General features: G+C 35.6%; 1 protein-coding gene across 7 annotated transcripts in view; it reads right to left on the bottom strand.

Moving 5' to 3' along the window:
- The window catches only part of cntnap5l (contactin associated protein family member 5 like), a 137,826-nt gene that overhangs the window by 35,925 nt on the left and 86,538 nt on the right, over positions 1 to 15,363 (bottom strand). For 4 of the 7 annotated variants that reach the window (XR_012387246.1, XR_011017265.2, XM_073916915.1 and 1 more), the window contains 5 exons: positions 11,126 to 11,273; positions 9,576 to 9,779; positions 8,006 to 8,190; positions 4,290 to 4,433; positions 1,164 to 1,434 (listed from right to left, as the gene is read on the bottom strand). Coding sequence is in view for 4 of the 7 variants with exons in the window: in XM_001338437.9 (XP_001338473.5) it covers positions 1,164 to 1,434; positions 4,290 to 4,433; positions 8,006 to 8,190; positions 9,576 to 9,779; positions 11,126 to 11,273 (952 nt within the window). In the remaining 3 variants the exon portion in view is untranslated. The remainder of the gene's footprint in view (positions 1 to 1,163; positions 1,435 to 4,289; positions 4,434 to 8,005; positions 8,191 to 9,575; positions 9,780 to 11,125; positions 11,274 to 15,363) is intronic. The other 3 variants (XR_012387248.1, XM_073916917.1, XM_073916916.1) reach the window with 1 other exon arrangement.

The raw sequence follows: 15,363 nt of genomic DNA, 5'->3' as shown, positions 1-15,363 counted from the left end.
GTAGTTGTAATTTGTTACTTTACATCACTGTTGGTGTCCATGTAAACATACTCATTGTTGGGTAGGTTACTTTAAATATAGGATACAGATTACAAGTTATCCTACTTAAATTGACTTCATTAAAGTAGTGTAAACGATTACAACTGAACACTTGATTAATTTCTCACAAATGTTTTTAACTGATAAATATTTCCAATAGTAAATCCACAGTAGAGCTCAACACTGTTTACTGCCAGACATTAAAATATGTCTCACTTAAATGACTATTTTGATCATTTGATTTTAAAGAACAGCCACCACAAAATTTGATTTTAGCATGTTTTTTCACTTTGAAATATAGTTCTGAGTGTTCTGAACAATTATTTGAATAGATAAGATGCTGTTTTTGAAATAGAATATTTGCAGAGCTATGACAAGAAACACTGGCACCTTATAATCCCTCAGAAAAACAGTCAGTCCTTTAAATAGTAAGAAATAGTTTGCTCTGCATCCAAAATATTTATATTACTAATTATATAATAGCTAGTGTGATTATATACAACCACCCCTATAATGGATTAAACTATTGTGAATGCATAATCGCATCAATTAATCTAAGCTAATAGATATGGTAAGTGTTCACTTTTCTTCTTTGTTTCTACATATAGCCTAAAAGAAAAATGTGATGCATAGTCTGTACCTACAGTAAATATGTTGCATTGATAAATTAATGTCATTTATTAATTTGATTAACTAAAGCATGTATTACACCAAATAACATTACCATAAATGTGACCCCCTGATTGTCAATGTATAAATCACATCCTGCATAAAGCCTATTAAAAAAGAACAAAAACATGTTTCAATATGTGTCCTTCTGTGCTAATTCAACTAAGAGAACCAATCAAAAGCAACAGAACAGCGTTAATCAATAAATAAACCTTTAAAAGTCATCATGTACATCAAAACAGGCCTGAGTCCCTCACATAAAAATCCGTCTACATACTTTTACAAGGAAGTCAGGAAAGGTATTTTGGCAAAAGTCTTAAATCTTTGGCTATATAAAAAAAAGAAATGAACAAAGTCTTACATATAACCCCTTTATTTATCTACACTGACACTTAATCAATGTGCATCCAAAAATGTATTCACGAATGAAATGCTATAGCTCCTACAAATCTCACCGCTGAAAACCTGAGCAGAGTTTTGTGGTCCTCCAGAGAGCAAGAGGAGCAGCCGGGCCTGGCTGAGCCGCAGGAGCAGGTTAATGGGGTCTGGGTCATGAGAGAGCGGTACTGAAAACAGCAGCCCTTCCTGATTCCATGTGCGGAACTGAAGACGAACAGAAAGACTATCCATACTGTAATCTGCAGGGAGCGCCAGGAAACTGCCTGTGGAACTAAGGAACGTCACTGCAACTGAGGAGGACTCCGAGCAGGAGAATGTCACGTTGCCCTTAATAGGGAAAAGAGAGGGAATGAAACAATAAAAGAGTGTCTTGGAGTGCAGAATTGAAAAATGAAAGGACAATGAAAAGCAAGATGGAGGTAAAAAATAAAAGATGACAGTAAGTGAATTACTGAAGTAATAGCTCAGAAAAAGTAGAAGTAAAAAGTCATTTTTCTTTTACCTTAGCTTACACTATATAAATTCAGCATTTCTCAAACTGGGGAGCGTAGACCCCTGAAGGTCTCTCAAATGGTCTCTCAAAGAAATAGTTAACAAAAATGTAATTTAAAAAAAAATAAAATAAAACTGCAGACAATAAACCAATTTCCCAGAGGCTCTGTAAGTATTTTTCTTTAATAAAGACATTTAACACCCTTAGACCAAACAAGACGATTTTCATAATCCAATTTAACATGTTTTGAGATATTTTTAAGCCAGGTACAAATATGCACAAGAAAAAAAAAAAAATCTGTCACGATCACCAGTGATCCAGGCTTAGTAGATCACTAAAACATGCATTATCACTCGGACTATAATTCTGACACCATATGAACTACAACTCCCTTCAGGCACTGCACACACACACCTGTTCCCGTTCTCCATTGATTGCACACACACAGCTGGGAGATGCTCAAGGATATTACTCACTATGTCACACACATTGCTGAGTCTGTTTTGTTTATACCCTGGAACATTACGAAGAGTTTTCCTGTTTTAGTCTCTCTGTGTTTGACCTTTGCCTTGTTCTCTCGTTTAGGTGAACTGCCACCTATATCAACCATTTGCCTGTGACCTGACTATGCTTCCGGATTTCCTTGTATGTACCCGTTTGCTCCTGTTTGACTATTGCCTGACTCGCCATTTTCTGTTTAATAAATTGCATGTGAATCCTTAACTCCATTGTCATCGTCCCCGTTACAATCTCAAACTATTTCACTCAAACAGATACAGATTTAACTAAAAAAAAACAATTAAATGAAAGTTTAAAATTCATTAATTAAAATGATTTAATTAAAGTTGTATTATATTTAAATATATCAATGCATAACAATTATATGTTAATGAGTAATATATTTAAAAATAAAAAGAATATTGTGCCAAAACTAGTCTATGTTGATCTTGAAAAATCTTGTCTTCATAGCTGTGTAAAATAAGTCAGATACCAATGCCAGTTTACTGTATAACCAGAACACCAACAATAATCCACAACATCTTATCCATAATGTGAAAATAAATCACATTAAGCCGCATACAATAAATATTTAGCTGTTTCTGTCCACTATTACAACCTGTTCTAAAAAGAAGTTCAGCTTTACTTTTGTGACCTTCAATTTGACAGAACGCTTTAAAGGGATCTAAAAGAACTGCAATTAAATATATACAAATATAAATCAATACTTCGTAACACTTTAGTGCATATACCAACCCAGGCTCATTCTGAATACGTACTGCTATATACATTTCTGGAGAGCGCCAAATACATCCAAGGAGCAATGTTTTTTTTTTTTGCAGCTTTTGTTTTCGTGAATCCCCCAGAGGCCGATGTGCAGGCTTTTTTAGATCTCAAATTTCTCTCATGTGTCAATCGCGCCTGCAGTTCTTTCATAAATCCTCCAGAGGCTGCTGTTGATTGACTGACTGACCCACCCTCCTCCTTCTTTAAACCCAACCAATAGTGTTTTTAAAAACACTAATTGACCCGCCCACCCTCTTTTCTAAACCCAACCGACAGTTTTAAAAAAGCAATCCAGAAAAAGAAAAGCCTTCGCCTGATTAACACTCTTTCAGATTTTACCACATTTTCACTTTATTTTTTGGCTTCTGTTTTCGTCTTACCTGGTTTCTGCAACCGTTCTTCGCCAGACTAACAGTGGGAAAGCAGTCCAAATGGAGGCAATTGGTATTGTTCATTTTAAAACAAACTGCTGCCATTCTTCTGGCTACATAATTCCTAATCTCCAGAAATGTATATAGGGCTACGTTTTCAGAACGTGCCTATGTTGGCTGAAACAATTACATTAATATTTACAACATAAGCATTAAAGCCAACTGTTGGCACAAATGAAAGGCTGCTGTTTTGTTTTGTTGACCAGTGTGACGTTTTGAAAGTGTAACCTTCAATAAAACAGCTTACAGTTGCTGCACAAAAAATATGTATTTTAATCTGCGGTCTCTTAATTAGAATTAATAATCATGATTATAATATCAAGGGAGTCCTGCAGGCTTAAATTACATTGTTCTGCAACAGTTCATTGAATAAAAAGTAGCTCCAGCTCCCCATGAACATCATTCATTCGGTAACATGTGGAGCGTCTTATTCAGCATGTGCTGTAGAGAAAAGAGGATCTTTATCTTAAAATGCCTCTGACAAGAGGGAGGGAAAAACAAAATGAAGATCACTATGTGACATTGCTCTTCCTTATTTTCCTGTCTGTGATAAGTGTATTAAACCACCCGGAGAGCGTGCGAGAGAAATGGACAAGACGAGAGACTTCACAGCCTGTTAATTAGAGAAAGAGAGCTCTTTTATGGTGCGATGCACACAACTTCACACAACTGCAATACACACTGAGCTACTGTAATTTGCCAAGTGACATGGTTGTAAATTGCACCGGATATAAATGCATGTTGTGTGAATGAAGTTGTTTAAGTGGCAACGCAACAAAAACGTCAACAAAGTGTGGTCTCACATTGACTTGTGAAAAGCAAGATTTCGAATCTCAACTTTGACAGCGAGTGGGATTTGATGATTTTCAAACAAACAAGCTAGGGTGGTGTTTGATTCTTACAATAGACGGGCATGTTGAAAAGTGTTATTTACAGTTTCACTTGTAATTGCGATTGTTCAACTTCAAACTTACCACGGTATAAATCTGTGGCTTTCGTCTCTTTGCCATGTCGATGACATTGACGCCGTTGTAGTTGAGGTTCTCTATGCAGCCATGGAAATTTTCATGAAGAAACGTCCCAGGTTTGCCAGGCAAAGGTATTCCCCCGAAACTGAGCTTGAATAAGGCCACGCAAACACAGAAACACAAACACACACACACACACAAGCAAACAAAGACACAAAGCAAACACATATCCCAGAGATCAGTAACAATACTGCTTGTATAGCAGACAAGAGACTACTTTAACCTGTAACCTGTTTTTTTATCCATGAATTACAACTATTTATTATGTAAAAACTGAGACCAATTGAAACAATTGTCTATCCGGTTTTAATAGTTTTGTATTTTAATAGCATTGCTGCACATTCCCTAGTTATTTTGAGTGCTGCACCCTGACAGTAATGGTACAAAGTATCAAATAGGCACTCAAAATCTCCATAAGAAAATTATAAACTTTGCTGCTCTTGTCAAGATTGGAAAAAAAAAAAAAAAAAACAAGGGATAGGAAAAAGGAAAGGAAGTGGTAAATATTTCAGCTGTTTGCAAAGAGGTTAATCTATAATAAATGGTATCAATTTTCCTTGAGCATTGAAGCCATTAATCATTTAAGCGGGAATGAGTAAAAAGAACCAAAAAAGACAGGGGATGTGCATTCTCAAGTTTGAAATAATCACTTATACACACAAAATAATAAATGAGGGAATTGTTGAGGTTAAAGAAATAAAGAACTGAAGGTGAAAAGTGAAAAAAAAAAAGAGTTTCGATAATATTTGGAGGATTTTGGAAGAAAATTTATCAAAAAAAAGTCTTCGGTCTGTTAGTAATTGCTTCTATGAATCTATTTTAAAAAACAAACAATTAGACCAGTCACGATATATATATTTTATATCATATGATATATTGCACCAAATTGTATTGCAATAAATGATTGCCATTTGAGGACACAAATTATTTAATGCCAGAATGACAATATAATAGCATCATAATGAAAGCACACTCATCCAAAGAACATATAATATTTTATTCTTTAAAATATTAAACTATAGTAATTTTAACAATTTAATAGTTAGGCACTGATATCAGTTAAAATGTATATTCTAAACAAGTAAACATTTTAATGTTATTCAAAAAGTGCAAGGTAAAAACAATTGAAAAAATCTGACATAAAATATACTGCAGTAAATTATATTAAATGCTATAGTATTTTAACCATATTTTTGTATGGTTGATAAATATTGCATCACCAAAAATGATTAAGGTCATGGCCATGTGTTGTAACAATACTGCATTAAAATGATTTTAAGAAAAATGCTGAAATATTTTTCTCAGAATTAGTTCTAAAACATGCATGACGGAACAAAAAATAATAAACAGCAAATCTATTTTAACATTGCTAACAATAAATATGCAAAAAAATAATAATAATAAAATAAAAGCATTTTAGAATGGTTTATGAAAACATTGGGAGACTATTATGTGACGCTCAAGCATTGGAGTGATGCCTGCTGAAAATTTAGCTTTGAATCAGAGCAATAAAGTACATCTTATAATCTATTAGAAAATAGGGTTGCACGGTTACCAGTAGTATTACAATTCTATGGCTTCAAAATACTACCACTGAAGTTAGTAAATGGTAGTATTGTCTTTAGCCCCTTTCACACATACAGACCTTTCCGGAAAATTGCCAGCAATTTTCCGGAAAGGTTGTATGTGTGAACAGGTCCTTTTTGAAAATACCGGTAAATTCGTTCTGGCTATTTTCCGGAAAGAGAAGTTGTAACATTACCGGCAATTTGCCGGAATGCTGCGCTGTGTGAATGCAGAAGGAAGATTCCCGTAATAAGCGCGTGCACGTCTAGAACGTGCTGACGTGAGACATCTGCTTTAGCCAATCACAACAGTCAGACTCATTTACGTCCGCGCGGTTTGTGAGGATAAAAGCCTTTGAATATTTTTCCAGACACATTTAGCTGCTAGAAGTTAGTCAGATCACGTTTATATGTTCTTCTTAATGCCAACTGTGTAAATAATCATCGATGAGATGCTTATGATAAGCCGTTGTTTGTTTACCTTCAAGCTTTGCGTGCGCCTATGAGCGCCTGCATAGTGCATACGCACATATTATGAACATCTGAAGTGATCCTGCGAAAGTTGTTCACAATATTGATTATCCACAGAGTTTGTAATTTAGTCAAATGTTTACAAATACAAGCGCAGCCGTTTAAAGCTCATTTGTGGTGAATGATGTCAGAATTTACCGGTATTTTGGAATGGATGTGTGAATGCTCTTTTCCGGAAAATTTCCGTAACGTCCTCGCCTGTGTGAACAGTGCTTTTTTGAATATACCGGTAAAGTCGTTCCGGAAATTTTCCGGATATTTACCGGTTTCACTGTGTGAAAGGGGCTATTAACGGTCTGTCTACAATAGATAGTGTTGCATGTGGGAAAAGTCCCTAAAATGCTCACACGTTTGTGCAACAACAGATTTTATATGAATAGTCTCTGGAGCCATTTAAGGTTGCAAAACTGTGTAAAATTTGTACCTTTTATGGTAGCGTATTGCATGTTTTCTGAATCTGAATCGGTTTATTTCTGTTCCTGTTAATATGATTTAGTAGCTTAAGCAGTTGCGACAATCTCTTTAAAAGAATGACTCACAAAGTGAAATTTTAAATTATTTTGGATTGTTACCTGATAAGACTGAACATTTTTTTTATGAAAAACCCAAAATATGAACAGGAAACATTGAAAAAATGTTGACCTCTTCATATAGCCTAATTTTGTTTGGAATACTTTGCATTACATTATATTTTAATGTATTTTTTTTGTTGGTCAGTAATCTACAAAATAAACAAAAAGAATGAATACATTTTTAGATAAAGAGGGGTGCAAATAATGCAAATAAGTGCAAATAATAAACTTTTTGGCCTTAGGGAAATTATGAATTAAATTCAAGTAGGCTTATTATAATGTAAATATAGTATTTCTGACAATTTTCTAAGCTTTTCACTCATCATAGCACATGTGCTGCTGATGATGTGACAATACAAGTGATTTAATTTCTTTATAACTCGAGTTAGGAATAACAGTATCACATTACTACTTGGTATCATGATACTTCAGCTGGTATAGTATCGTAAGATTAATTAATGGTATCATGACAACCCTATTAGAAAACAGTTGTTTTAAAGAGTAATGCTGTGTTTACAGTGTTTTTGATTAAACAAATGCAAAATTTGTCAGCATAAGAGACTTATTTTAAAAACAAAACCACAAAACAACAAAAAATATCTTATAGACCCCAATAAACTTCTGATGCCTTTGTGTGCTTCTATAGTTTGCATCAATACGCTTGATGAGATGACAGGAATCATTGACTTTGTTCTCTGTGGTACTTTGTTTCAGGCTTTCATAAGTTTGCGGTGACAGTGATTGAATAAAATGTTTTGAAACTTGGTTTCAGATAACAAGGGAGTGGGATATATTTATGCATGTCACAGTAATAGATCTTATTCTTTTTTCTTCTTGCTGTTTTGACAAGGATTACTTTTTAAATATTTCTTTGTTCAAGCGTCCGTTGTGTAGTAATATTTTCCGTTATCTAAACCAATAACATAAACAAGCTCTGGATGGAAACTAATTAACTATAAATTCAGATTTACGGAAATATACACTCAGATCTCACCTCATAGTCGATCTCCAGGGTGTCCTCTTGTCCTAGACTACGGAAGTGTTGAGTGTGTCCATCCACGGTAAAGTTGACGTGTTTGTTAAAGCGCTCAATCTGAACAGAATGCCAGTGGTGGTCATCCAGCAGACTTCCTAACATGACAGATGATGAGCGACCACCAGACTGGGGCTTGGCATCATCTGTACAGAGAAAGACACTAGAAACATAGACTGGACAACATAAGCAAACATTTAGCCAAGCAGTCTAGCAAAGGCAGTCATTTGCATCATTTATGCAAACTGTTTCACCAATCTTCAATCTGTCCATCTACAATAACTTTCCATCCACAAATCCATCTAATTATTGCAAACCTACATTCACTCATTAAATAGTCCATACATTCCTCTGTGCATCATTCATTTACACCATTGTCCATATCTGTCTATCTGTCCATTCATCCATCTATCAATTGAAATATCCATATATCTGTCCATCATTGTGTCTGTTCATCTGTCCATCCATCCATCCATCCATCCATCCATCCATCTATCTATCTGACTGTCCGTCCGTCCGTCAATCCATCCATCCATCCATCCATCCATCCATCCATCTATCCATCCATCCATCCATCCATCCATCCATCCATCCATCCGACCGTCCATCCATCCATCCATCCATCCATCTATTATCAGTCCATCCGTCCGTCCGTCCGTCCGTCCGTCCGTCTGTCTGTCTATCTATCCATCCATCCATCCATCCATCCATCCATCCATCCATCCATCCATCTATCATCCGTCCGTCCGTCCGTCCGTCCGTCCGTCCGTCCGTCCGTCCGTCCGTCCGTCCGTCCGTCCGTCCGTCCATCCATCTATCTATCTATCTATCTATCTATCTATCTATCTATCTATCTATCTATCTATCTATCTATCTATCTATCTATCTATCTATCTATCTATCTATCTATCTATCTATCTATCTATCCATTTATCTATCTATCCATCCATCCATCCATCCATCCATCCATCCATCCATCTATCTATCTATCTATCTATCTATCTATCTATCTATCTATCTATCTATCTATCTATCTATCTATCTATCTATCTATCTATCTATCTATCTATCATCCGTCCGTCCGTCCATCCATCTATCATCCGTCCGTCAATCCATCCATCCATCCATCCATCCATCCATCCATCCATCCATCCATCCATCCATCCATCCATCCATCCATCCATCCATCCATCCATCCATCATCTATCTATCTATCTATCTATCTATCTATCTATCTATCTATCTATCTATCTATCTATCTATCTATCTATCTATCTATCTATCTATCTATCTATCTATCTATCTATCTATCTAACTATCTATCTATCTATCTATCTATCTATACATATCACACCATCACGCCTCCATCAAGAAACATTTGTGCAGGAGGGTGAATAAAAGGATAGAAGGTCATTTCGAATAATACAAGTTGAGACTCTTGAGGAATTTCCTACTCCTACGGGGAGGGAAAATAAATCCACTCCATTCTTATTCTTGCTTCTCTAATGTCCTGCCCTTCTCTTCCACTCACCTAAATTGAGATGCAAAATGAGTCTTCCTCTCTGAAGCTCCAGAGTCAGAAAATCTCCTCTCTGTCCCTCTCCATGAACCAGAACGCCTTCTGCCTGATGACTCCTGAATCTCAGAGATATAACGTCTTTCACTGTGCTGGTGGACTTCTGGTTGAACCGGTAGAGTAAGGCACTGCGACCGTCAAAGTCAGCCACGTCGGACTCTGAGGAGGACAGAAAGACGATCAAAGAGAATGTGAGAAGACCCTCCGCTCTGTGCACTTTCTCTGACCTTCCCACATCTGTCTGCTCTGGTACTTCCTGTTGACTTAAAAGTTAAGCTGAGCTGAATATTCAAAGGCAGCTAACTTCTTTAAATCTTAAAGGGATAGTTCATACAAAAAGGAAAATTCTTTACATTTACAACGTCACAGTTGTTATTGTATAGTTACAATAATATACAGTTACACAATATACAAATCCTTCATTTGTTCAAATTTAATTTGAGTTTATTTTTTTATGTTGAACACAAAAGAAGATATCTTGAAAAAATACTGCTAGCCCATTGACTTCCATAGTATCTTTTTTACAACTTTAAAAGTCAACTGGTGCCGGCAACCAGCATTTTTCAAAACATCTTCTTTCGTGTTCAACAGACTAAAGAAACTTATAAAGGGAAAGTAAATGATGAGGACATTTAAATTCTTTGGTGAAGTATCCATTTAAATATGGTATACAGTTTCCTAATAAAAAATAATGGGTCATGCATTTTTGGAATGATTATAGAAATATTTGTTTGTGTCCAATTTTTTTCCACATTTTGTTAAGGATAATGCTTGAAAAACTTGAAAAACTAAATAAACACACAACATAACATCTTAAAGGGGTGGTTTACCAAAAAGAAAAAGAATAACCTCAGGCAATCCAAGACATGGATAACTTTTCTCTTCTGCAGAACTTTAAAGAATTTTAAGATTAATTAATCTCAAATCAATGTTGATAATACTCCCATGGCCCCTAAATATACACAAAGTTGTAATAAAGCAAAACGTGTAATAAACATATTATTAGCATGTTATTAATTATATTTGCACCATTGTTACCTTTAATCCACATTTTGTAAACTGTCCTAAAAATATTCACAATAATCTGGAGTGCAAGCCTCCTTTTGCGGGAGGCATTATAGACATTGAATGTTGAAAATTTGTTAAGTCAGTCTTGCCAATTGAGAGTGTACATATTGTAGTTTTGCTCATCAGTTTATCACCTGGAGCCATGGGTATTAATATTTTTTTGCCTCTATATAGTTTTAATTTCAACAGCTGGTAGTTGTTGGTGAAGCCCCCACAAAAGCATTATTTAAGAATATTTAATTTTCCACTGAAGAAAACACCAATCGACGTCTGGCCTGAGGTTTGAGTAAAAGTAAATGACTTTAAAATATTTAAGCATGTGGAAAACTGTTTGACAATTTGGTTTATGTAGGTATGTGATAAAAACAAAACGAAACCAAACATTGGCTCAGAAAATAACAGCAGCAGCAGCAAATCAAATGCAATACATCACTCACTATATGTACAGCCATAGACCTCTAGCCGTAGACCCATTCCTCCTCTCGGGCTTCCCTCTATGGGCAGAAGACGCATATATCGAGTTCTGATTGAGTGAGGGAGTTTGTGTTGGACCACTGTGTCTGTGTCACTGTTTCCTGTAAATGTCTGTAAATATACACACATACACAACAATTTTGGTCAGACAGGCCTTAAATGGCACAATGTTAATGCTGAAATGCAAACTCCACACAGAAATGCCAACTGGCCCAGCTGGGACTCGAACTAGCAACCTTCTTGCTGTGAGGCGACAGTGCTAACCACTAAGCCACCGTGCCACCATTCTTAATACACTAAATTTAAAATGACTTATATTAATTAAGGCAAAGAGTTTGCACGATTCAATTAAGTAAACATTTTTACTTATTAATAATTTTACATTATTGACAGTGCTAACCACCGAGCCACTGTGCTGCTGTTCTAACCATCTGTGCTACATCATCAGAATGTGCTACCAGTAGCTCAATCTGTCATATTTCATCTAAAAAAAAAAAAAAAAAAGTATTTCTCATTAGATTATAAGTAGACTGTTAGGTTGGGGTTAGAGTTAGTGTAAGTTGACATGTACTTGCAAAGTTTCTTATAGTCAGTTAAACATCTGTTGAAGGAGCAACAGATATTAAGCAAACAGTCTACTAATACTCAAATGGACCATCAAAATAAAGTGTTACTGAAATTTATTCCAGTCCAGTCTATATGGAGGGAAATAAGCAAATTGGTTTATTTAATTATTTTTTAGGAAAGACATAAAACAGGCGTAGCAGCTTCAAATGCCTACCAGAGTGATCTATTGCCTTAATTTTTAGCTTTTTATTTTATTAGTTTTGTATTTAATTTGTTTATTAGAGTGGTAGTTCATTCGGATTGACATTTGAAGCTGACAAAATGCTCTGCCTATGTTTTTACACCCTTCTTTAAGTAGGTAGTTCATTCTGATAGACATTTGAAGCTGATAAGATGTGCTAATCGTGTTTTTTTAGATGAAACATGACAGATTGAGCTATCGGTAGCACATTCTGAGGTGGTAGCACAGATCGTCAGAACACCGCCCCTCATTGACAAACAATATTTTTTATGTCTTTCCAAAAAAAATAAATAAATAAAGTAATTTGCTAATTTCCCTCTTACAGGAGTAGACTGAACCACAATACATTTCAGTAACACTTTATTTTGATGGTTCATTTGAGTATTAGTAGACTGTCTGCTTAATATCTGTTGATATGCTCCTTCAACAGACATTTAACTGAATATAAGAAGCTTTGCAAGTACATACTCTAACCCTAACCCCAACCTAACATTATGCTTATAATCAAATGAAAATTAGTGGGCATGCAGATGCAATGTAACTTAAATTCAACAAACGGACCATTAAAATAAAGTGTGACCTAAATTTCAAATTACCCAAACTGACCAACAAAGTTGTCAACAAAATGCTGGGCAAAACAAGTGTGTTTTTACCATGGTTCAATGAAAATTTATTAGAGGCTCTTCAAGAACAGCTGCAATGCTAAACAGGCCCTGCAGACAATATTTAGCATACAACACTCTGTACGACACAAACATTATATTTGCACAAATTACACTCTCTAAGTTGGTTTCTTTGCTCCCCAGCGATGATGAAATGAGACTAAATGATTTTCTGATGAGTTCTGACCTTCTCGCTCTTTCAACTGTGTGCTGATTCATCTCTGCTAGGCTGTTTTGTTTTGTCATTTTTATTAAAGGATTCTTGAAAAATAAATCACCCCTGGAGCTCGTCGAGAGGAAGTTGCCAAATAATTTTTTTTGAAAGATGTCGGCCACTCGTTTTGTCTTTTCACCGAGCTAACACATGCCAACAGCATACACACCAGAATAAACTCATTTCTTTCAACTTGTCTACATCATTAAAGTTAATGAAAGATCAAGGATGTGATGAAACAATTGGAAACTATGAAAAACGTATAGAGGGAGAAGTCTCCTTTTTTTCTTAGGAGATAGTGACTGAAATGTTTGCTCATTGCCAAGTGAGATTTAGGCCCTCATAAACTCTGAACATGAATAAACCTATTAATAATGGTTGACAATCATCCAGAGCAAGTGAAATGTGTTGTAAAAGAGCAGGATATTAAGAAAAAGGCATGTGAATGGCCTCAGTCAATGATTTAGTTTAATCACTGAAATAAAATAAATAATGCCATAACTAAAAAAGTGAAGTCAGCATAGCTCATATATTTATTTCTTTGATGTTTTGAACACTTACTGTAATTAGAAGTACAATGTGACTGATTTGAATCTCTTTGTGGTCTGGTGTCTTTGAGGCTGTTGAACTTGATATTAATAATTCATTTAATGAGAAAACAACCAAGGACAAAAACCTCACAATGCATTGAATACAAAGAGGAAACGGGAAATAAGCTAAGATGATGGAATGATTTATATGTAACAGCACAACCATTCTCAGCATTATTACGGCCAGCAATCACTCCCAAACGTCATCACAAGACAGCATTATTAGAATTCTGGTTATTTTCTTCAAATTCTAGAATGAATTTGTAATGTGTTTTCCTCAAATTTGACCTTTTCATACTAGCCTCTGCAATAGCCAGTCCTGGATTCTACACAAAAAAAATATGTTGGGATAACAAGAAGAACAAAACAAACAAACAAACAAAAGCAAATTGAAAATAATACAATTAGGTTGTTCCCAAAAAAAAAAAAAAAAAAAAAACACTCAAGAATTGTGTTATTTATAGTTGGCATTGTACGATGTCTAATGTGAAACATCGCGATGGGCGATGACATCGTCATCATGTGAATAGCGCGGGGGGGTTATTGTGTGCGCGCAACATGTCTGAAGAGCGAGGTGGAATCCGTGGGTGAGAAGGGTGCGCGACTTATTTGAGGACTGAGGGGGAGGGAGGGAGACGCGCGATTTACGGGAGATTATCACTCGATTATCACTCGTTTGCGGCCATTGTGAGGAACTGCTCTCTGCCTGGAGCGCATGACAGTGTGTGGCTGTGTGTGTGACTGTGTCTGTGTGTGTGTGTGTGTGGTGTGTGGTCATGTGATGTGCGTTTTCAGCAATTTTTGTTCTAAAATGCTATTTTAACACTAAGACGTATTAGTGTAAACAGGGCCTGAGTGTGTATTTTTTGCATGGGGGCGGGGCGGAGGATCGGCGATGCTGGCTCAGCATTGTGTTGTCTATTGGCCATCGGCAATGGACGATGGCATCGTTTATCGGCCCAACCCTACCCACTGTATCACCCTTGTCTGTATATCAATTAAGATGCCTCTGTCCTGCTGCACTTCATCAAAATTCAGCATCATAAGCAAAACTACCACCTTGTGTCATACAACATTTATCGAGTTATCAGCGCGGTTGTCAAGGTAGAATTTCAAGCACAACTAATGAATAAGTTAAACACACCTATTTAAGTTTTGATGTCAAAACTTGGTATTTTAAGTAGGTTAAGTTATATTATATTAAGTTATATTCACTTAATATCTTTAGTAATGAGAACAGCAGTGTTTAGTGTGTAATAAAATTAAACGGCATAGGGAAAAAGTATCGAACACATGAAGAAAGGGAGGAGTAGAAAAACAGTAAAAGCCCAGACAGCAGCTTAAATCTCTATTCTTCTTCATTGTAAATGTACATGAGCTGCTTCAGTCCAACATCTACATTATCGGGATGCTGAAGATAAAACCAGGGTGGACATTTCAGCAAGACAATGGTCCAAAACACAGACAAGGAAACGCTCAAATGATTTCACAGAAAGAAAATCAAGCTTTAGAATGGCCCAGCAAATCACCTGACTTGAATGCAATCAAAAATCTAATAGATCAGATTTGATCAGTGAAACACACCGAATCATCAAGATTTTTTTATACACTGTTAAAGTCTGTAAAAACTCACAAATGAGCAATGCATGGGACTTCATTCTCCATATGAGAGGCATCTTTAAGCTGCCGTCACCAAAAAAAGCCTTTTATATAAAGATTTAAATACATTTCTGTACATAAAAAAAAAAAAAAAAAATCAGAAAAAAAATTTTAATGTCTGTATTGTTTGTTTAATTGTACCAAAATTTTGTTCAATTCCATGTCAACAGCTCCTTTGGAAATATTATGTTCGATACTTGTTTCCAATACTGTAATTTTGTACATATACATGTTTAAATAAGGTACTGGATTTGCATTAGTTTAGTTG

Source organism: Danio rerio, chromosome 11 (assembly GCF_049306965.1).
Source record: "Danio rerio strain Tuebingen ecotype United States chromosome 11, GRCz12tu, whole genome shotgun sequence".
NCBI classification, from domain to species: domain Eukaryota; kingdom Metazoa; phylum Chordata; class Actinopteri; order Cypriniformes; family Danionidae; genus Danio; species Danio rerio.
The sequence above is the reverse complement of the archived record's forward strand: the minus strand, read 5'-3'. Positions and strand labels throughout refer to the sequence as shown.